General features: G+C 52.8%; 9 protein-coding genes across 9 annotated transcripts; 4 read left to right on the forward strand and 5 right to left on the reverse strand.

The window, feature by feature from the left end:
- Window positions 1-607: 607 nt before the first annotated feature.
- On the reverse strand, window positions 608-1685 carry K460DRAFT_273976 (uncharacterized protein; the record flags this gene model as incomplete). The annotated part of the gene is made up of 2 exons (XM_040927919.1): window positions 608-986; window positions 1039-1685. 2 exons carry the CDS (start codon window positions 1683-1685, stop codon window positions 608-610), a joined length of 1026 nt encoding a protein of 341 aa, XP_040793347.1.
- A 1854-nt stretch (window positions 1686-3539) lies between these two features.
- K460DRAFT_273372 (kinase-like protein) lies at window positions 3540-5498 on the forward strand (the record flags this gene model as incomplete). Its single annotated transcript, XM_040927870.1, has 1 exon — window positions 3540-5498. The coding sequence occupies one exon, from the start codon at window positions 3540-3542 to the stop codon at window positions 5496-5498; it is 1959 nt and encodes a 652-aa protein (XP_040793348.1).
- A 623-nt stretch (window positions 5499-6121) lies between these two features.
- K460DRAFT_361554 (ribonuclease III) lies at window positions 6122-7809 on the reverse strand. Its single transcript, XM_040932486.1, has one exon. It carries the CDS (start codon window positions 7732-7734, stop codon window positions 6478-6480), a length of 1257 nt encoding a protein of 418 aa, XP_040793349.1. The 5' UTR covers window positions 7735-7809; the 3' UTR covers window positions 6122-6477.
- A 140-nt stretch (window positions 7810-7949) lies between these two features.
- K460DRAFT_412436 (Ribokinase-like protein) lies at window positions 7950-9622 on the reverse strand. The gene is made up of 5 exons (XM_040937538.1): window positions 9523-9622; window positions 9209-9469; window positions 8285-9151; window positions 8043-8225; window positions 7950-7988 (listed from the first exon to the last, which is right to left on the reverse strand). Exons 1-3 carry the CDS (start codon window positions 9572-9574, stop codon window positions 8406-8408), a joined length of 1059 nt encoding a protein of 352 aa, XP_040793350.1. The 5' UTR covers window positions 9575-9622; the 3' UTR covers window positions 7950-7988; window positions 8043-8225; window positions 8285-8405.
- K460DRAFT_269562 (uncharacterized protein) lies at window positions 7966-8360 on the forward strand (the record flags this gene model as incomplete). The annotated part of the gene is made up of 3 exons (XM_040927581.1): window positions 7966-7988; window positions 8043-8225; window positions 8285-8360. The coding sequence occupies 3 exons, from the start codon at window positions 7966-7968 to the stop codon at window positions 8358-8360; spliced, it is 282 nt and encodes a 93-aa protein (XP_040793351.1).
- Window positions 9623-10205: 583 nt separating the features above from the next.
- On the forward strand, window positions 10206-11961 carry K460DRAFT_273180 (uncharacterized protein; the record flags this gene model as incomplete). Its single annotated transcript, XM_040927855.1, has 3 exons — window positions 10206-10556; window positions 10619-10938; window positions 10986-11961. 3 exons carry the CDS (start codon window positions 10206-10208, stop codon window positions 11959-11961), a joined length of 1647 nt encoding a protein of 548 aa, XP_040793352.1.
- A 526-nt stretch (window positions 11962-12487) lies between these two features.
- K460DRAFT_361559 (uncharacterized protein) lies at window positions 12488-13618 on the reverse strand (the record flags this gene model as incomplete). The annotated part of the gene is made up of 3 exons (XM_040932487.1): window positions 13038-13618; window positions 12861-12983; window positions 12488-12793 (listed from the first exon to the last, which is right to left on the reverse strand). Coding segments are annotated over exons 1-3 (634 nt in total), but the record flags the coding sequence as incomplete, so codon positions are not given.
- A 743-nt stretch (window positions 13619-14361) lies between these two features.
- Window positions 14362-15711, forward strand: K460DRAFT_412439 (uncharacterized protein). The gene is made up of 2 exons (XM_040937539.1): window positions 14362-14588; window positions 14641-15711. Exons 1-2 carry the CDS (start codon window positions 14481-14483, stop codon window positions 15463-15465), a joined length of 933 nt encoding a protein of 310 aa, XP_040793354.1. The 5' UTR covers window positions 14362-14480; the 3' UTR covers window positions 15466-15711.
- Window positions 15712-16004: 293 nt separating this feature from the next.
- On the reverse strand, window positions 16005-19103 carry K460DRAFT_361562 (uncharacterized protein). Its single transcript, XM_040932488.1, has 9 exons — window positions 18838-19103; window positions 18711-18786; window positions 18598-18661; window positions 18046-18491; window positions 17223-17997; window positions 17110-17165; window positions 16828-17057; window positions 16765-16778; window positions 16005-16714 (listed from the first exon to the last, which is right to left on the reverse strand). The coding sequence occupies exons 1-9, from the start codon at window positions 18892-18894 to the stop codon at window positions 16159-16161; spliced, it is 2274 nt and encodes a 757-aa protein (XP_040793355.1). The 5' UTR covers window positions 18895-19103; the 3' UTR covers window positions 16005-16158.
- Window positions 19104-19303: the final 200 nt, after the last annotated feature.

A 19303-nucleotide genomic window follows, 5' to 3' on the forward strand; every position in this document is an offset into this window, starting at 1 on the left:
GTTGTGGATACTGCGGGTGCGATTGCTAGTCAAATGGCCAATCGTATCGCGGACGGCTAGAAGCGGGGTTTTAGGCTTGCACTTTTCCAGCCCTGGCCCCGCGTCCGTACTACTTATTTCGTCGCCATTGAGTATGACTCGCCTCATATCGTTGACTTTACATTCCAAGTCTGCTTGGTGCCGGCTTTGACTGCTATTTAGGCGTTAATTAAGTACAGTGTTAAGCGAATTGGTGCCGAATACGTCGCCATGTGTCAAATTCTTCTCGTAAATATTTTTCCTGGGGGCTTTGAGAAGAACAAAATGATGAAGCCATGTCCTTGCAGTGTCTTCGAGTTCACTTGGAACGAAATTGTGTAGTGGTTGAATCCAGTTTTTTTTTGTATTGATTCTACACTCGCGAGCTGCCGAATTCCGTCGCCCAACTCTACTGCTACCAAAGGGGCATCGCCAGGATGTAACGAAACAAGATGGTTCAACGCTCGCTCGCCCCATTTCAATTATATACAGTGTTTAAAAGAGAATGGGTATTCAAGCGACGTAATTTTCAATCAAGGGAAACACTCAGTCTAGGTCCTGAAAGACAGGAGATACAAAACGGCCGAGATTAGATGGTGCGCACACCTCGCGCCTCCTCAGCCCTCACGCGCCTTCGGTACTGATCGCGGTATTGGATGCGACCGTACGTGCCTAGCCCTACGGCCAGGAAGAAGAATAGAGCCCAGACTGAGGTGACGACAAGACCGATTGGGAAGAAAGCCAACGAAGTTCCAGGGACGACGAACGGTGCAGCAGAGGATACGGCGGCTGAGGCAGATGCTGCGGCTTGGGGGTCGGCATTGGTAGGACCACTGGCTGCCTTTGAGAAAATCCCATTGACGAAAGAAGCCTCCTGGGAGGAGAGCGTTGTTTCTATATCTTGGTTGGTAAGGGGATTCCGGGCGGAGAGGTCAATTTGCGGGATGAGGAGGGGTTGGAGAGCCTCTCTGATAATATATTAGTAACTGTAACAGATACAAGGAGGTGATTTGTGCGTACTTGGTCATAGCAGAACCCATGAGGTTGCTGTTCACTCTGCCAACGTACATCAGCACCTTGAGCTCCGTCATGGTCTTGATGTCCTGCCTCTCCACCAGAAGCCCACCACGAGGTTCTGCTGCGCCCATTGGCGGCCAGCTAATGTCTCGCTTCGTAAGGTTGGCGTTCATGTTCTGCACCGTAGCGCCGAGGTATGACAATGTCATGCTGCAATCGGCAGCGGTCACGCCAACCCATGGGTTCACGGGCGCTGATACGTTGTACATTCGCAACTCAGCCTGGAAGACGCCGGTCTGGTTGTCGAGGAATGGAACATTGTAGCATACGGCAATTCCGCTTGGATTTGACGCTTGACCGTTGAGACTTCCTAGCGTGTTCATACAAGCTTCTCGCGTTTGTTTTTCCCATTCCGCAAGGTTGCCTTTCGATGCGTCACCAGATGCGGGCGTTAACGATGCGAGAGGTGCAGTGTCTGGTGCATTTGCGTCTTGTCGTCGAGTGAGGGTAGCCATCAGTTCTGCGTCCCTTCGCAGTACTTCCTCCACATCATCACCGGGTTGAAGGAGCGCGTTGACCTGGGCACCCTTGAAGGCAGCTGCGTGTCCAGCAGCGAGCAGACCACCCACCAAGGCGCCTTTGAACAACATGTTAAAGAGCGGTATTAGTCGTGACTGTTGTATTAAAGTCGATAGTAGAAATGTTGCCGGGCTGCCCAGCAGCGTGGTAGAAGGAGAGTGGTGAGCAGTGAGCTTCAAAGGAGCGAAGGGACGAAAAGTCAAACACTACTGAAAGGAAACCGGCTCTACCGGGAGTCAATATTAGAAAACGTAAGGCGCGCAGACACGAATAAGAGAGCACCAGAACGGAGAAACGCGATGCGAGAGTTGCGAGAGTCGCGCTCGTGCGGGTCAAACGGTGGGCTTGCAATGGCGTGACTCTGGAGGGCCATCAGACTCGCAGAGCAGCAGCAAGCCTGGACGGAGACTCCATGGCAGAGTTGAGACTGATTCTGATTGAGGCTGCAACGGATGGCATGGGATACTTCTATGCGTTCATCCCATAGCGGCTAGGATCCAGCTTAAATTAGCAAACTGGGAGCGCAACCCGGTGGACGCCAACCAAGCTTCTGCTAGCAGCAGATCGATTTGGCGGTGGAGTCGGTCTGGCATGACGATACTGGACCCCTTGAGACAATTGGTGTTGAGGTGTCAAGTCGCGGCGCACTGCCAAAACTAGGGGCGCTTCAGATGGACCATTTGCGCACGTGAGCCCGCGTCAACAGCCAATGAGGGCCAATCGTGCCGCGTCTGCCGGGCAGCTCGGTTTCACCCTCAATTTCTCCCCCACGACCCCGTCCCAGACCCTCCCAGGGCTATGGCTTGAGGCTCTGTGGTGCAGGCGAACGCCTCCTGCTTCTGCTTCAGACACGGCGGTCGGTCATCGACATCGGCCATCTCAAGAGCAAGCCATATTGACACAGGAGCTGACCGCCATTGCCGCCCCGCCTGTGACGCCCGGCCGTGGAAGACGTTGTATCGCCATCAAATAATCAACTGTACGACAATGGGATGCTAAACATCAAATCACGTCTCCCAGCACCCCTCTCAATCGTCGAGGCACGTCACATTTCCTCCGTGTCGGAGCCATGTTCTTCCTCGCCGCGCGGGTTGCCCAGAAGAGACGGTGAGCTGGGCGACGCGAGACATCGTGGCCCTCCAGCCTCACCACCCGGCAGATAAGCAGCAAACTGCATCTCCAGGCCCTCTCAAGTGCGCCAATAGGGACCTTGCGCATGATAAAGCAGGACGGTCCTGCGTCCCTGTGTCATTGCTTGCGGCACGTAGCCTCTGGTCCTGCAGCAAACTGACAGCCTCTTTCTGCAACATTGCGAATACTACGGGTCGCAAGGAACGGAGCATGCTGGGTTCGGGACGGCTCGTGCGCTACACATATGATTTCTCGATGATCTGGCACCATACAGGAACGTCTGGCTGCGAACATATGCACAAGTTCCGCCTTTACGCAAGAGGCGACTCTGAGCTGGCCACGTTCGCCTGCATACAACTAACCCGCAAGGGTGGCCTCGTGCCCAGTGTGCATTCGCCCAACACACCTACCCAAGGCCGTATATTGTCGCCCTCTGCTAATGCACTCCAGAATGCAGGCGAGTAATTGCCAGCACATCAAAGCCTCTGCGCTTTTGCTGGATGAAGCCTTACGCTGCCCCGTCAGAGGGTTGGGAGCAGTGGGATCAGCCCGAAAGGTGCTGCTGTACTTCTTCTACTGACTGGGGCGCCTGGACCCAACTCTCTTCATCGTCTCTCACGTTCCTCGCTCTGTTACGCTGATATGCTTTCTTTGTTTTTTGCTTTTCTTCCTGGGTTCTCTTAGCCCAAACATCCTCCCGCCTGCAACTCAGTCCCACACTCCACGCCATCTACATTGCTCCTCGTTGGTCACGTTTCGTGTACCCGATAGAAACAACTTCCAGTTTTGCAGCAATGCAGCACGCCTCGGCCTCACCATGGCGAACGTCTGCGGCAGACTACCCCAAGCCTCAGTACAGTCTTCAGCACACCATATCCATGGTGAATCTTCACGATGATCAGACATGGTATAACAATCGAGGACCCTCGTCGCCTACGGCTTCATCCGTCTCATCTTGCACCAGTCGGAGTACAACACCTACGACCACGAACAATAACCCGTGGTCAAACATCATCATGGCAAGTCCAGGCTCGACATATTCGACCAATTCGACAAAGTCAACCAATTCATCGCCAAGGGACAGTCCGAACCGTACCCCGCAGTACACAAGCCGATCGACAACGCCCATTGCACCTCAACCCCTCAGGCCGATCAATCCGGTAGCAGGCTTTGCGCACATGTCACCACCCCCTTCTTCAACCGGAGAGTCATTCAGGAGCGTTGACTACCCCGGCTCGCCTATGCCGGGCTTCCCGGGCTCACCTAATCCCTATCGGCAACCTATTGCACCTCTGACGCCTCTAGTAAACGGTTACATAAACACCTCCATATTGTCTTCGCAAGGCCAGTCCTTATCCGGGTGGTTCTACGAACTCTGTCGTAAGCAAGGGTGGGATGCCGGGCTAGTGAGGAAGATATGGCAGTGGACGTTGTCGAACCCTAGGCTAGCAATCCTTTTGTTTGTATGCGACGACGTGGCATCATGGCGACAAGCATCATTCTTCGATCTCAGAGATGAGAGCTTACCGTTCCCAGAGGACCGTCTGCAGGGCATCGTGGCAAACGCTCGAAAGGTTGTAGAAGAGCAGTGGCGCGCTACATCCAAGGAACTGCCGTTGACTGGAACCCACGTGGATTTTACCGCACGCGAGACGGTACCGTTGCAGCATCTTGGTCTGATTCGATCCTCTAGAAACTCTGAAAAGAGCGTTGACCGGGTACGAATGCTAGGGACCAACGATGACCGCGTCTTAGTGCGAAAACGATTCGTTATCACTCGACCATCTCAAAAGGCAGCAGTACTCGAGCAGATCACCAAGTTCAAGCAATATGAACACAAGAACATTGCCAAGCTGTTGTGTTCTTATGCACAACCAAGTCATGTCGGCATTGTCACAGAAAAAGCCAAGTACAGTCTGGATGAGTTTTTGGCACTTCCTGGCAACGACGCAAGTCGTTCAAAGATGCTCGTCGACTGGATGTATGATCTGGCCTCGGCGCTTGAATACCTTCATTCGCAGTCGATATGCCACCGCAGCATTCGGCCTCGTAAGATTTTGATTAATGGGACCAGGATTTTATTGGCACCGTTCGAGATCGGTCAGAGTGTCGACACGTTCAGTCCGAGTATGGCCAACTCTCAACGCCTAGACCAACTAAACACCTATTTCCAGGATCAGTCCTATGTCTACGCCGCGCCAGAAGCGATCGTATCACGTGGAAAGCGAATGGCGGACGTCTTTTCGCTAGCCTGCGTCTTTCTGTCTATGATGACAGTAGCGCAAAACCAGTCATTATCCATATTTACCCAGTACAGAGCAGGCTCGACGCAAGACGCGTCATTTCATGCTCATCTCGATCGGGTTGCGAGCTGGCGCAACCGACTGCACGCAGCAACTACATCCGGCCTAAGGAACGGACTCATTGGATCCAGTAGGAGACTGAGACAGCTGAAAGCGGAAGCTGAGTGGTTGAGCATTATCGAGAAGATGCTATTGCCCAGGCCTAAAGAGCGTATCAAGATGAGTTTCATCCTCGCTAGTCTAGGCAGCGGGAAAGCCACAGGAGGCAGGCGGCGAAGTTTAGACGGTGGGGGTTACAGTGGGCAAGCTGCTTCATCACTCAATGTAAGCACTGCAACTGCAGCTGCGTTGGTGGATATCTCAGAGGCACCCCGGAAACCGGAACTAAGCGTATTTGATGGTTACTTCCAGTCACAATCGCGGCGACTTGAGCCCGCAGGAGGATGGTAAGAATTACCCAGACATCAAATTGTCAAACATCAGCCGGACGAGGTGATACTCGACGGCAAGCAAAACATTGATGTTTTGCAAGAACGAGCTAGGAAACTTGGGAGCATTGGAACCGTGAGAACCTGGACAAACGTCGTCCAACAATATTTTCCTTAACATGTTGATTCCTTTCTGAGAGCATGGGTCGGACCTTTGATACCCCTTGATGCGCAACCCCCGGCCCCAGCGATGCAGCGTTCAGCGAAGCATTTGACGATAATCTCACGAGTCACGAAAGAATTGCATAAGAGAAGCCGTCTCACCAACAGCCCCGCTCTATCACCAATCATAATCCATGAGCGTTTCCGTTAGCACAACGATATATACAGCACTCAGACTGCCTTTGCACTTTACACCGGCGCTATGTAGCTTTCCTGGTAGAGACAGAGATGGAAGAGCCCCAATAGCGTGTCCATAACCCCACTTTTCGGACGACCCTTTTTCGAGGTACTCTTGCTATTTACCTATATTTTTTTTCCGGTGTCGTATGGCCTAATAGATTATTTTATTATACTAGTGTCATTGTTGTTTCACGTGCATTATAATTTATTTCAGTGGCGTCTGCTTTTGAAAAGACCAAGAAGTAAATCGTGTTATGTCATGTGGATGCAAACATCTTCTTATATTCTACACAACGTGGATCCAGGTGGTAATAATGTAATGCCAGACCCAGATGATTGTCACATATAATACATGCAGCTCGTTCTGACGAGCACAACAGCCGAATGCGCCTCCCCCTCATGCAATGAAGTCTGTACCCCCGCTCCTGTCTTTCCCTTATTCCTTCTCGGCTGCACTCGTTGACATGAGGTGGAACGACGTCTTCTTTCAAAGTGTACGAATGAAGAGTACGCCCCCTGACCTCCATGCAGTCACAGTGCTGATGCGGAACCCTCAAGAAAAACGCCAAAGTGTGGTTTTCCGTTGCCCCCTGGTATCTTTACACGATGACTTCACCACAATCGATCAAGTTGGGTCGCCACTTGCTCGTGTCTAGTTCTCCTTCCATGCTGCTCGGTACGGTGACTTCGACGGGTTTGTAGAGGTACCACGCCTTCAGCGCCGCGGCCGCCGCTCTTGTCCTCGCCTCGTCTAACGAGCTTCCTGCGCCTTCGCCGAGCTTGTCTTTCCCGCTATATACGCCAACTACGAAGACAGGATGTCTGCTCAAGCGACCGGTTTCGGACACGAGACGAGCGACAGGGCCTTCGAAGCCTTCTCGTGCACATAATCGTGATAGGTCACGAGTCGGGGTGCGGAAATCGAAGAGTGTGCTGATGTCGAGGTGTCGACTGAGGAAGTGGTCGCGGAAGAAGCGCTTCACGAGGGGTGATCCAAGATGAACGTGTAACGCGCCGATGAGTGCTCGGACGAAAGATTGTGCTGCTTCTTCCATGGGCACTGGTGTCTTTTGCAGCGCATGTGGACTCGGCGGGGCATTGCTGGAGCCGAACTCATCCGTTGTCATAATCTTGTGTGTGGTTGTGACGTTCCATTTCCATGGCGCCTGACGTCTCAATGCTGCTGGGAGTTCATCGCCCGATTTTAGCCTCTTGAATTGCAATAATCCCGAGTCAACCTCTCCTCCTGGTTCAGCCGCTGCCTCGATGCCCCATTCGCCCGCAACGGTGGCTAACGCCTTTGGGCCAATGTACGCTTCTACTGCAGCGAAGACAACGGGCATTGGGAGGCGGGGGTAGTTGCAGAGAAGCCATTCCGAGGTGTAGTAGCCTAGCAGATGGCGTCCAAGTATTGACAACGAGGCATTGTTGAAAGCAGGATTTGGGTCTGCGGAGGGATGCACGAGTGTTCGGGCGAGGGCTTGCAGAGGGAAGCGGGGCGGAAGGGAAAGCCGGCTACGAAGGGCGTGGAGTTTTGTCGAGCGCTCGGCAGCGCTGGGATGTGGCGATGGGAGTTGTTCGAGGGGAAGCGGTTTTAGGTAGGCAGCTCGCGGGCCTCGTGATGCGGACCGTGAAGATGGTGTTGATGCGATTCCGGCGGCCTCTGGGAGCTCGACTTCCAATTCGCCATCGTGCTGGATTGCTGCTGTTGATTGGAAACGCGCTTGTATCCTGTGATTATGAGGTGTGATGCTTCGCCGTGTAGTCTTCGCTGTAGCATAGGGACACGAGGGCCGGCGTGGCAGCGGTTGTGCCAGCAGTTGCGAGGCGCATCTTGATACAGGTATCCGCTTCATTAAAGACAGGAGGGAATAGAAAGACAAAGTGGGGGATTATGGAAACAGCGGAGGCAGGGCTACAGCAATTGGACCGGTCGTGTGTTCTATTCTCCTCGACTGATGATGGCGCCTGCCAAAGAATTTCCGCCAAGACACCAGGCCCGTGCTGTTAGCTTCAGATCCGACTGCGACCGCATCTCAAGCGTCCAGGACAGCGGCCCCTCGAACTTCGCACAAGCATACTTCACAATGGGCGGAGGAGGCAAGATCCCGTACGCTGACCCCCTCAATGCCTAATTCACGCCGACGCTGACTAAGATTGGCAGGTATCCCAAGCACGTCTGGTCGCCAGCCGGCGGCTGGTACGCACAACCCGCCAACTGGAAAGCCAACACCGCTGTCTTGGGCCTTGCGATGACCGGCATCGTCGGAATGGTCTGGATGCTCAGCGCCAACCTAGAGCATCGCGATAGGATGCCCGACCCGAACAGATTCTTCCCGAGCCGATAGTACGATATACCTCAGCACGGCCTTTGGGCACACTTGCAATAAGCTAACAATGGCACAGTTGGAGCAAGCAGATCATTGAGCACGAGCGGAAACTGAAGGAGCAGGGCGCCATTGACAAGCCAGTCGAGAAGTAAACGAACAGAGAGCGAGGACTTTAGTGTACACTAGGAAGAACGCGACTAGGGCTGTATATATCTAGGCAGCCGCGACTTGAATTCTGAGAGCCTGTCTTCGACACGCACACTGTTCCATGTTTCGCCTTGCGGGCCGTGAGAAAGGACGGGCATGCCGACTTGCTCAATAGCGAAGCTTGCCGAAATTGATCCCCATATTGCAGCTTCCTCCAAGTGCTCAATGCCTGGCGTGTCACCAGCCCGCACCAAGCCAATTGCTAAACCGCCTAGAAATCCATTGCCCCCGCCAGTCGGGTCCACCACCTTCGTACTCGACTGATGATACGCAGGCAGCCACTTGCGCACCCCGTTACGCGTCACTAGGCACCCATCTTTGCCGCAACGCAAAACGATACCACCCTGGCCATCAGCTCCAATCCCGCTACCGAGCCATTGGCCGCACAGTTCCTCGATCAAGCGGAAGTCAACGCTGTGCTCGGCATTGGTGTCCTTGCCGAAAAAGCCCCCAAGCTCACCATGGTTTGGACTGACTACGTCAACGTACTTTAGCGCTTTCAGGCAGTCGTCCAATTCCTCGACGGTACACAGATCAGGCACAGGCTCCCATATGAACAGCGGACGTGATGTCAGCCCCGCATCTGACGGCTGACGGCGTAATGCAAGAATGCTTCTAACCAGATCAATGCAGCGCAGAGGTGAACATATGAGATGGAACGACTTGGACCACAACAGCTGTGTATCCACCAAGTCGTGCTGATCCAACCGTAGTTTCGGAGTCGTGTATCGAAAAGCTGCACTTGATCAATCCGTCGTCCGACCCCCCTTCAGTTCACCCCACATTTACTCACCTCTGTGTTCATGCTCTCCATAGCCATTCCAGCCGCGGGTGGTAAGTCTCTCAGGCGTCTCGCGAATCAAAACACCCGTGTCCCACTGCGCAATGAAGTCTCGGAGCTCAGATGGGAAATCGGATCCGCAGTCAACGATCCAGCCCACTGCCTGGGACTTGGGGCTCGGAGAGAATATGCGTGCACCTAATGCAGAGTATGATCCGGCACCGCCAGCTATGTCTTTGACTGGGGGCTTTGGGGGAGCGAATTCGATTTCATCTATGAAGCGATGAGCGACTAGAGGACATGTTTGGCAAAATGACAATGAGTACCAATAATGAACATGCCGAGGGTGCAGAAATCGACCTCTCCGGTAGCAGCCATCTTGAATGACGGTGAATGAGGGCGAGACTGACGGAGATGAAATAATTGATGTTGCTGAAGTAACGCCTAGGCGTGCCTACATGGACGGAATGGGTAGTTGGTGTGGCTTGGCATGCAGGCCCGCTAGCGCAACGTGGGCCGGGCATGGGCATGGATGGCATCAGCCGCCTGCGCCTGATGAGGAAGTCACCCATCGGCCAGGACAGGTCAGGTAGCTGTGGTGCCTCATTGCCTTGCCACTCCCGCACTCCTGCTAGTCAATCGCGCTAGAACTCTATTCATTCATTCATCCACCCATCCATCCATCCTTGTTCTATATACCCCTCTAGAAGCGTACACACGTTGCACACGCTGCCGCCCGCCGTCCGCGACCCCTTCCCCGTCCCCGTCCCTGCCTCTTCCCCGAGCTCTCTGCTACGTATCCGGAGAGACATAGGCATCTTGGCTGCCAACACCCGCTGCACCTTCCCCGCCTCATGGCTCAAAGCAACATGAACAACTTGACTACACTCATCAAGCGGTGAGTTTCATTCTGACGTTTCCAAACCCGTGCTTCACGTTTTCGCCCCTCATGAAGCCATATAGCCCCCCGGAAGCAACTCTTCTGCTTACAACCATATGCAATATGCCTATGATCGCCCCTGGGTCGTCCAACGAGCACAACTTTGGTCGCCATGGCGGCATGCAATTCAAAGGAGACAACTTGCTAACAACCATGGTGCGCAGGCTTGAAGCTGCCACAAGCCGTCTGGAAGACATTGCGAGCACGTCCATTCCGAACGGAGATGCCCCCAGCGGTCTGCCTACCGGCGCTCCTTCTACCCTCGTAGCGGGAGACGCGACGCCGAGCCCCAGTACTACACCCAAGCCGCCCGTGCAGAGCGCGCCGCCCGCCATCGAGGCGTTTGATGAGCTGGTGGATACCGAATTGAAGAACTGGCTCGAGCTGAGTGGCAACTTGGGTGATGTTATTGGCGGCCAGGTATGTTGAGAGATGAGGTAGCCATTGTCGAAACTGGTCGGTACACCGGCTGACATGTACAGTCCAAAGCAGTACAGCAGGCTTTTGCCGCGCAGCGACAGTTCCTCTATATTGCGAACAAGGCAAAGAAGCCAGATGATCGCACCATCATGGAGTTCCTCAAGGACCTGCAAGCCAGCATGGAGAAGACGGACGAGTTTCGACAGAGCAATCGCGAGGCAGCCCTGAAAGATCCCCTCGCCATGGTCGCTGATGGTGTTGGGTCGCTTGGCTGGGTGACTATTGGCGTAGGTGGAGGCACAAAACCGCATGAGTACATCAATGAGCTCTTTGGTGGCGCGCAAATGTACGGCAATAAGGTCCTCAAGGAGTACCGAGACAAGTATGCGCCCCGCCAATTTCCCGCCTCAATCAACCTAACATATATAGGCCGGAGAACAAGAGCTTTGTCGAATGGGTGCAGGCCTATTACAAGCTATTCAAAGCTCTGTCCGAGTACGCAAAGAAACACCACGCCAGCGGCGTGGCTTGGAACAGCAACGGCATCGATGCCAAAGAAGCTGCCAAACAAGTCTCTAGCACTCGCTCTGGCGCATCAACCTCGGGCATCCCACCTCCACCTCCCGCCCCAGCAGGTGGAATCCCACCACCGCCCGGTCCTCCCCCTCCACCAGGACCCCCTCCTCCACCGGGCGCTGCTCCTGTGGCAAAGAAGGCTGCACCAGACATGAACGCCATCTTCGGAGACCTGAACAAGGGCTCAGATGTCACAAAGGGACTCAAGAAGGTCGACCCCAGCCAAATGACGCATAAGAACCCGTCGTTGCGCGCGAGTGCACCTGTTCCGACTAGAAGTGACAGTAATGGCAGTTTGCGGAGCAAGAGTCCGGCACCCCCAAAAAAGCAGAAGCCAGAGAGCATGCGGACCAAGAAACCGCCAAAGAAGGAGCTGGATGGAAACAAGTGGATCATCGATAACTTCGACTCGCCCACGGAAATACTCGAAATTGACGCCGAAATCAACCACTCGATCCTCATCTCGCGCTGCAAAAACACAACGATCCGCATCAACGGCAAAGCAAACGCCCTCTCTTTGGACAACTCGTCTCGTACCTCGCTCATCATCGACTCGTTAGTCTCTTCTGTCGATGTCATCAAGTGCCCCAACTTTGCGCTGCAAGTACTTGGCACGCTGCCTACGATTTTGCTCGACCAGGTTGATGGCGCCCAGGTCTATTTGTCAAAGGAGTCGCTACAGACTGAGGTGTTTACCAGTAAATGCTCGAGCATCAACATCAGTTTGCCCACCGAAGATGATTACGTCGAGAACCCGGTCCCAGAACAGATCCGCAGCTATATCCGAGACGGAAAAATTTACAGTGAAATCGTCGAGCACGCTGGATAGGGTCTAGTGGTCAGTGCGTCCTGAAAAGCAGACCGTGTCTTGGTTAGTGCGTTGCATTGGGTGGAGTTTGACATTCTTTGTTGCTGGCTTAGCTGAGCATCAGTTTTTGTCTTGAGTTTCGAAGTTGGTGGCTTTGGAAAGAGAAGGAGAGAGAGCGAGAGAGAGCACGAGAGACCGTCCCTGTGTCTGTATGATATGCTTGTATAGACCATTCTGTCACCCCTGCAACCTTCATCTTCGCCGTGACATTGCTGAACAATTCTTTCCCTCTCTCTATCCCATATATACATCCAACACCCAAAATCTCAAACGTCGGCCTCAGGCATAGCATGATCATTCGCCCACTTCTTCACCGCGTCGAAATCCCGACATACGTGTTGACTCTCATAGTCGGGCCAATACCCTTCTTCCTCTCGGCCGGGCCGCGTATGGAATGTGAAGACGTTAATGTCAGACAGACACATGAGGTTCATGCGGAGGATTTCTATGCAGTGGTCTATTCGATTGCGTCAGAGTGTGCTAAGAGCTTAAGAAAAGAAGAACAAAGGGGAGTTTTATTTTAGGAAATGGGAAAGGGCTGAAAAAAGGCGAGTAAACATACCAAGATGCGCTCGCACCCGCTGAGGCTCATCATTTGTATCACTCCACCATATCTTCGGGTAGTACTCTGGATACGTTGACATGCGCAGGAGATTGAGACAGTGTAACTGATGGAAGACTTCGAGGCCGACGCGATACCCTGTTTCGCCCGTGCGTGGGTCGGTGACTTGTAAGCTGTCTGCGGGCTTTTGCAGTTTGGGGAAGTCTGATTTGGAGACCATTTGGTCGGGCACTGTGTGTGTGTGAGGAGGGTGGTTAGCAAGTGCACATGTCTTTGGTCGGATGATAAAAAGGCTTACAGTATGCAATGTCCATCCAAGCATTCTCCACGTCGTCTGTGATGCCGACATATTTTGAAGAGTTTAATGGGTTGGGTAGTTTGAACTGTTCCTGCTTGTATTCTACTATGTGCATTGCGGGCGCTATTGGTTCGTTGTTAGCTTGTGGGTTTGTAACAGTGTATAGGACCTACTTACAGAATATTCCAAACTTGTCCATCAACTTTGCTGTCGAATGTCCTGAGTCGTCCTTTTGCGTCATGACCGCTGTTATCAATGATAGCATTGATAATGTGAAGAGGAAGAGGTTGAAGAGTGTTAGGTAAGCATAGTTCCGCCGCCGTTGGGATTCTTGTTTTTGGTAGAGTGTGTTTAGGAATGCGGCGTTTTCTTGGTCTGATTGTGATGATGATTCGGAGTCGGCGTATTTCTCCATTTTGAGGTGTATGAACGATATCAAGAGGTTGTTGAGAATAAGATGCTTCGAAATATGTAATAAGGCGTATTACAATGTGTCGACCTGCGATAGGATGAAGAAAACCAGTACACGCACAGCGCCTCAGGAAATTAGGACAAACAGAAGAAGAGAAAGTTGGTGAGCTCGTCAAAGTGCGGGCGTCAACCTGCGTCCCTACTACAAAGTTATCGCTAGCAAGAATTACCGAAGCATGAAATGCTTCAAACATCCTGCACCCCAAAGGCACGGAGCCCACACGCCCAGGCAACATTAGCCCATCTGTGACCAGCCAGCCTGCGACAAGCCTTTGACAAGCCTTTTGCGACACACAAAGCAGAGAGCGTCTCAACGTCCCGTTGGTCAGCACCTCGTTTGAGTTTCGAGACGTGCGCTAAGCCAAGACTTGACTCTGTTCGTCCTGCACCATCGTTTCATCTTGGCGATCTAACGAAACCGAGAACTGAGACGGTCGTTTACCACACTTGAGGCAGATATGGAACAAATGGAACAAGGAAGGCTGGGGAAACCGCGCGAAAAGATACCTGAAGATGTGTTCTGGCTCGGTTGTTCGGTCCTCCCTGCGGGCGGCATTTTCGACTCCAACCCGCGGAGCCAATGAGGTGCATGCGCAAAGCCTCCGCTTGTTCCATACTTCCCTCAAGTCTCAGCGAGGCTGCGCGGGAAATTTCATGATTGGTGACATCAGAGTTGCGGAGATGAACTGGGCCTTTGGCTTTACTTCCGTGGAGGAGTGGGTTAGTCATGATACAGTGACACAGTTGACATACCCGATCATTGTCAGTCCAGGCCAACTGTGGGAGTGTAGTTGGTGGAGAAGAAAGCCCGTGTCATGCGTTTCTAATTTGGCCTCCTGGAGTAAACGCCGAGTGCAGCCGTATTGTCATGGGGACCGCCGTGTATGACACAGGGAAGGAATCCGTTCGTGCTCCGTGAACAATGCGAGGCGTCTCAGAACTCCGGGGTCCGAGCAAGCGACCAAATGGCTCTGGCTTGAGGAAACAGCTCAGTTATAAAGCGTGTCCATGTTCCAAGAGAAAGAACAGCAAGCGTTGAACGTGCTCATTCATTCTCACATCCTTCTCAGTCCAGTCTCTTCTCTTCTCTCTGCTGGCAGATCCCTGACATTCATTCGATTTTCAAAACAACCATATACCTTATTCAACATGAAGATCGCCGTTCTCGCACTCTTGGCCTTGGGTGCCTCCACTTCAGCTTATGTTGTACCAGACACCAGGTCGGTGGTGGACAATGCCGTAGAAGCACGTATGCCGGTAAGTTCGACTATCTGGTGCAATATCGGATGCAACAACTAACGTTATATAGGCAAGTGGTCCGGTCAAAGCGTCCAATCTCGTTGCCGCTCTTGCATCGCGTGATATCGAAGCCCGCCACCACAAGGGCAAGGGCAAAGGCAAAGGAAAGGGCAAAAAGGGAAAGGGAAAGAAGGCCGCTCGCCGCGACGCTGAAGCCCAAGAGCTTACCCAAGCTGAAGACGATGCTCATTGGGCTGATCTTCACACCCGCGATGCTGAAGCTCAAGAGCTCACTCAAGCCGAAGATGATGCTCATTGGGCAGATCTCCACACCCGCGAGCCCCATCACAAGGGCAAGGGTAAGGGCAAAGGCAAGGGCAAAGGCAAGGGAAAAGCCAAGAAGAACGCTCGCCGCGCAGTCGAAGACGACGACGAGGAGGTTGATGACGTAGACGACGAAGAGCTCACCAAGCGTGAAGAGGATGCCGATGCCGACGAGGCTGACGATGTCGACGACGACGAGCTTACCAAGCGTGAACCTCACCACAAGGGCAAGGGAAAAGGCAAGGGAAAGGGCAAGGGCAAAGGAAAGGGAAAGAAGGCCGCTCGCCGCCAAGTCGACGAAGACGAGGCTGATGACGACTTCGAAGACGACCTGACCAAGCGTGAAGAAGAGGCTGATGACGATGACGAGGTCGACGCTACTGAAGCCGACGACCAGGACGACGACCTCACCAAGCGCGATGATGAGGCTGACGACAGCGAGGCCGATGATCTCGATGATGACGAGCTGACCAAGCGTGAGCCGCACCACAAGGGCAAGGGAAAAGGAAAGAAGGGCAAAGGCAAGGGTAAGGGCAAGGGCAAGAAGGCCGCCCGCCGCGCTGAGTTCTAGACGCTGAGCCTGATGCCGAGCCTCATCACAGTGGAAAAGGCAAAGGCAAAGAGGGGAACAGCCAGACTCTTTCTTTAATCACCAAGGACTGTACTACCAAGTCTGAGGAAGCCAGGAAGACGACGCGTTGTTGAACTAGAGAGATTTCCCTATTTCATCCTGTATTATGTTCCGAGCTTGCGCATTCGTTGCTGTTAAGGTCATCATATATGTAAACATCAATCTATCAGTACGACCATATCTGTGATCTTCTGGTGCTTGCAAACTTGGATAGATTGTGATTTCAGTCGGCTTGTCCGCCTAGAGAAGATGTTTGAAGCCGCGATGTTGTTTGGTACTTGGTTTTGAACGCGCTGGGCGTGATATGACTTGCTGCACATTGTGTCTGATGATCAAAATTGGAGACGAGTAAGAACTGGGTATCCAGCAGCGTGCTGTAGAAAGTGGTAGTGACGGTGAAGGCTACTATGTGTGAGGTGTTGTCGGTGGTTTCGAGTGAGCGGGCAGGCGCGTATCATCTAGCGCAGACGCTAGTGGTAGCTTGGATTAGCTTATTCAGTCGATACAGGATAGGAGTTTCAAGTCGTTACGAACACAGACAAAAGAGTGGGTATTAAGAATGAACGTAGAAACGCTCGCCTACTCTGCAAACAGGATATACCGGTAGATCTCCACGTTGGTTAATTTTTCCTCTCACAAATTCAGGTCTGGCATCTGCAAATCATCGCCTGCTTCCATCAGATTTATCAGGTATCTTGAGCCCGAGAACCAATCTTGAACCGAATTTTGAGTGGCAGTCGATGGCCCAATGCCCATTCCTGTAGCATCTGGGCCTACAACGCCTCCCATGCCTTGATTCCTTGGAAAAGCATCTAGACCCGACGATGGAGATGCGTTCGGGAAACCCGGTATTGGCCACGCTGTATTGGGCACTAGACCAAGAGCGCTAAGATAAGGATCAAATTCCGTCATAGCGTTAAGGTCAACTTGGGTGCTATCTGTTGCTGGATGGTAAGGTGGTTGACTTCTGTGCGAGTACGATGCCTGCTGAGGGGTAACCGGTACGTCCCTCCTCTTCGCTTGGATGTAGAGTTTTGCTACTTGCAGGAAGAGACGGCACATCTTGTACAGTTTGTCGGCACCTTCAGATATCATGCGACATGATTCAAGGCTGGCGACGAAGTCGGTGAGGGAGGCCAGGTCGGATGAGTCGGCATTTTGGATAGCGTTACAAAAGATGACGATGAAACTACCATCACATGTCAGTACTACTACTGGGAAAAGATCCGTGCAGCTTACGGGGTGAACGGTGCCTGCGGTCTCGTTAGTCGTCGGTTGAGATACTTGTGGATTTGGACTTACTTGAAGGATCGACCAGTGAATGTATCCAGACCATAGCTCTTCGTTACCTTTGGTATTGAATTGCAAATTGGCGCGCCTGTGTGCGACAAGGGCTGCCCGAGATGACTCTAGGCATTCTTGATTGAAGGTAACATTGTCTGGGGAAACGGCGCGCTGGATTAACGAGCATGTGGAATAATGCATCACAACGTCGACATGAAAAAATATGTCCTGGATACGCTCGAATGAGCCTAGTCATAATTTAGCGATCATGCTGTCACAACATAGATGAGCCAGGCTTACCTTGGATATATTCACTTGCGTCGAGGCGCGCACCGTGACCAGCGTAGGGGTGACGTCTAGAAGGAATCTCTGTTTCATTTGGGCTGTTGTTTGAAGTAGCTTGTGGTGCGTACCCGTTGTAATCCCTTGGAACAGGAAAGTCTGTTACATTCCCCTCCCCCCGCTCAAACCATGCTAGGTTCATGGCGTCAACCAGTTCCACCGCGGTGCGAGTACGCTCTGCCGGCGACTTGAGAAAAGCAGCCGGACAAAAGAGCTTTTCGTAAGTCTGTCCTTGAACCCGCGCAACCTTGACCCAGTAGGCGAGCAACTGACCTTCAGAGTCGCCAGGCGATCCATCATCGGGAAGGTCGAAAGGCAGGGATATGTCCCAATCTTGTATGACACTCGCACGGCCCAAGCGGACTGAGAGGGTTTTGTCGAACATGTATATCATCCAAAAGATTTGGATTTTGGATTTCCGCATCTCGGTCGTGTCGTTGACCATGGTGTTGATACGATGGTAGCCAAGGCTCTGGCACAAACCAGCTGCGCAGGATATCATGGCCCAGCAAAGAGATGGTTTGCATATCTCAATTGCCTCTGCCGACCCAATTAGGAGGGCCATGATGTTCTCGTAACTTGCCGGCATGAAGAGGTCGAGCTCGCTCATGGCAACTTCTATATGCTTCCTGCACATGATTGCATATGCGCCAAAGTTGGTCACATCCATGTTAACCATTGGGTAGGACCTGAATTCGGTGAATAAGCTGGCCATGACACCATAGGCGAGGACGCGCCGGGCGGGCCCACACGAGCTTGGGTTGTGGTAAGCATCTTCAATGATTGTTTCTAGATTTTCCATCTTGAGAAAAGGGAAAACAACGAGGGAGGAGACCGTCGTATATTCTGCAAAGGTCAGTAGCAATCCAAACCGCAGCATCCTGACCACTCAACTAGTAGCTTCCAACAAGGTATGGCCCACTGCATCCCAAGGCGGCCGATCTAGTGTCTCAGCATCAAAGTCGGCAAGCGGTCGGTTGACTATGGAGTTTGCTGATGCGGCGTTTTGTTGAGTGACCAGCTCTCCGAGAGCAGTCAGAGCAGACCTGATCTCGGCATCCTGACCGATGGAGGGAGTGCTGCCGACAGCTCGGGCGACAAACTCCCTAGCATAGTCTGACTGGCTGTTCATTGTCGTCTCGCCTTCAAAAGGTGCAGGTGTCACCGCTTCGGCTACTGCTCCTGGACTCTTCCCAGAACCAACTCGCGTTAAGCGTGGCTGGCTGCTCGTTTCGGTGGAGGCTCCCCGAATATCGAGATTACCAAGTTTGGAGGCCAGAGCGCCGAGGACATTTTCAATGCTGGAAAGACGGTCTTCAATGCGATCAATCTTCTTCTCGCTGTGCCAAGTCAGCTTGGTCGCAATTTGAAGCTGGTTCTCTGGATCAAGCGTGTAGAGCACAGATGATGTGCCAAAGTGGAGTATCGGTCTTGGCAAGCACCTACTATTCTTCAGAGATGTGAACTCTTTGCCGCTGCGCTTTCTGGGTGGGTGCGGTCGTGGTACAGACTTGGCGGGTCAACGGGAGTGTAACATAGGGGCGAGCTGATGAACCTACCCAGCTTGCTCGCTTTGCAGTTGGAACATGGGGCAGCTCGATCACAGCGTATTTTCCTTGTCCTACACGAATCGCACTGGGATCGTCAGCACTGGTGCCAATTTGCGCGGATGCAGGCGCCACCTACTGCACGTTTGGACGTGGCTCCATCGAGCGACATATCCATGTCATCTCCGTCATCCATATTTGCGTATTTGGGAAGCCCCTCAAGCCATGCCGCGGGCCCGGAAGGCGAGGAAGGCGTTGTTCTAAAGTGGGCGATTCGGGCTTCAGGTCCGTGCGGCGTCGATTATGTCATCAGTTTCATCATGAGTCGCAAAGCGTATCCGTCTCGTGTGTGGTGAGTGAATGGTCCCGGGTATAGCGAATACTGTTCTGGTAGGGTGTGAGCGTAGTTTGAAGAGAAAAAAATATTCTTGTGCGCAGAAAGGGGCATTGCCAAAGGACTTTGTAAGCAATATATGACGCGTCCATCAACCTTCATCGCACGCGGAATCCCGTGCCCAACGCCAAGCCCAATACCAAGCTTCCCGCCGTATGGGCGCACATTAGTTCGCCTTGTTTTGAATGTCTTGCCCCGTTCGGTCGGCTGC

This window comes from Cucurbitaria berberidis (assembly GCF_010015615.1).
Source record: "Cucurbitaria berberidis CBS 394.84 unplaced genomic scaffold K460scaffold_1, whole genome shotgun sequence".
Taxonomy (NCBI): Eukaryota; Fungi; Ascomycota; class Dothideomycetes; order Pleosporales; family Cucurbitariaceae; genus Cucurbitaria; species Cucurbitaria berberidis.

What these genes read in the sequence shown, in the direction of transcription:
- K460DRAFT_361554 (XM_040932486.1), bottom strand. Translation starts at nt 7,734, where the DNA reads ATGAAGCGGATACCTGTATCAAGATGCGCCTCGCAACTGCTGGCACAA.
- K460DRAFT_412436 (XM_040937538.1), bottom strand. Translation starts at nt 9,574, where the DNA reads ATGGCTGCTACCGGAGAGGTCGATTTCTGCACCCTCGGCATGTTCATT. An exon ending in CCTCGGCATGTTCATTATTG is followed by an intron (nt 9,470 to 9,522) that starts GTACTCATTGTC and finishes ATCGCTTCATAG; the next exon opens with ATGAAATCGAATTCGCTCCC. An exon ending in TGGAGAGCATGAACACAGAG is followed by an intron (nt 9,152 to 9,208) that starts GTGAGTAAATGT and finishes GATCAAGTGCAG; the next exon opens with CTTTTCGATACACGACTCCG.
- K460DRAFT_412439 (XM_040937539.1), top strand. Translation starts at nt 14,481, where the DNA reads ATGAAGATCGCCGTTCTCGCACTCTTGGCCTTGGGTGCCTCCACTTCA. An exon ending in CCGTAGAAGCACGTATGCCG is followed by an intron (nt 14,589 to 14,640) that starts GTAAGTTCGACT and finishes AACGTTATATAG; the next exon opens with GCAAGTGGTCCGGTCAAAGC.
- K460DRAFT_361562 (XM_040932488.1), bottom strand. Translation starts at nt 18,894, where the DNA reads ATGGATGACGGAGATGACATGGATATGTCGCTCGATGGAGCCACGTCC. An exon ending in GTTCACATCTCTGAAGAATA is followed by an intron (nt 18,492 to 18,597) that starts GTAGGTGCTTGC and finishes GACTTGGCACAG; the next exon opens with CGAGAAGAAGATTGATCGCA. An exon ending in CGCAAGTGAATATATCCAAG is followed by an intron (nt 17,058 to 17,109) that starts GTAAGCCTGGCT and finishes AATTATGACTAG; the next exon opens with GCTCATTCGAGCGTATCCAG.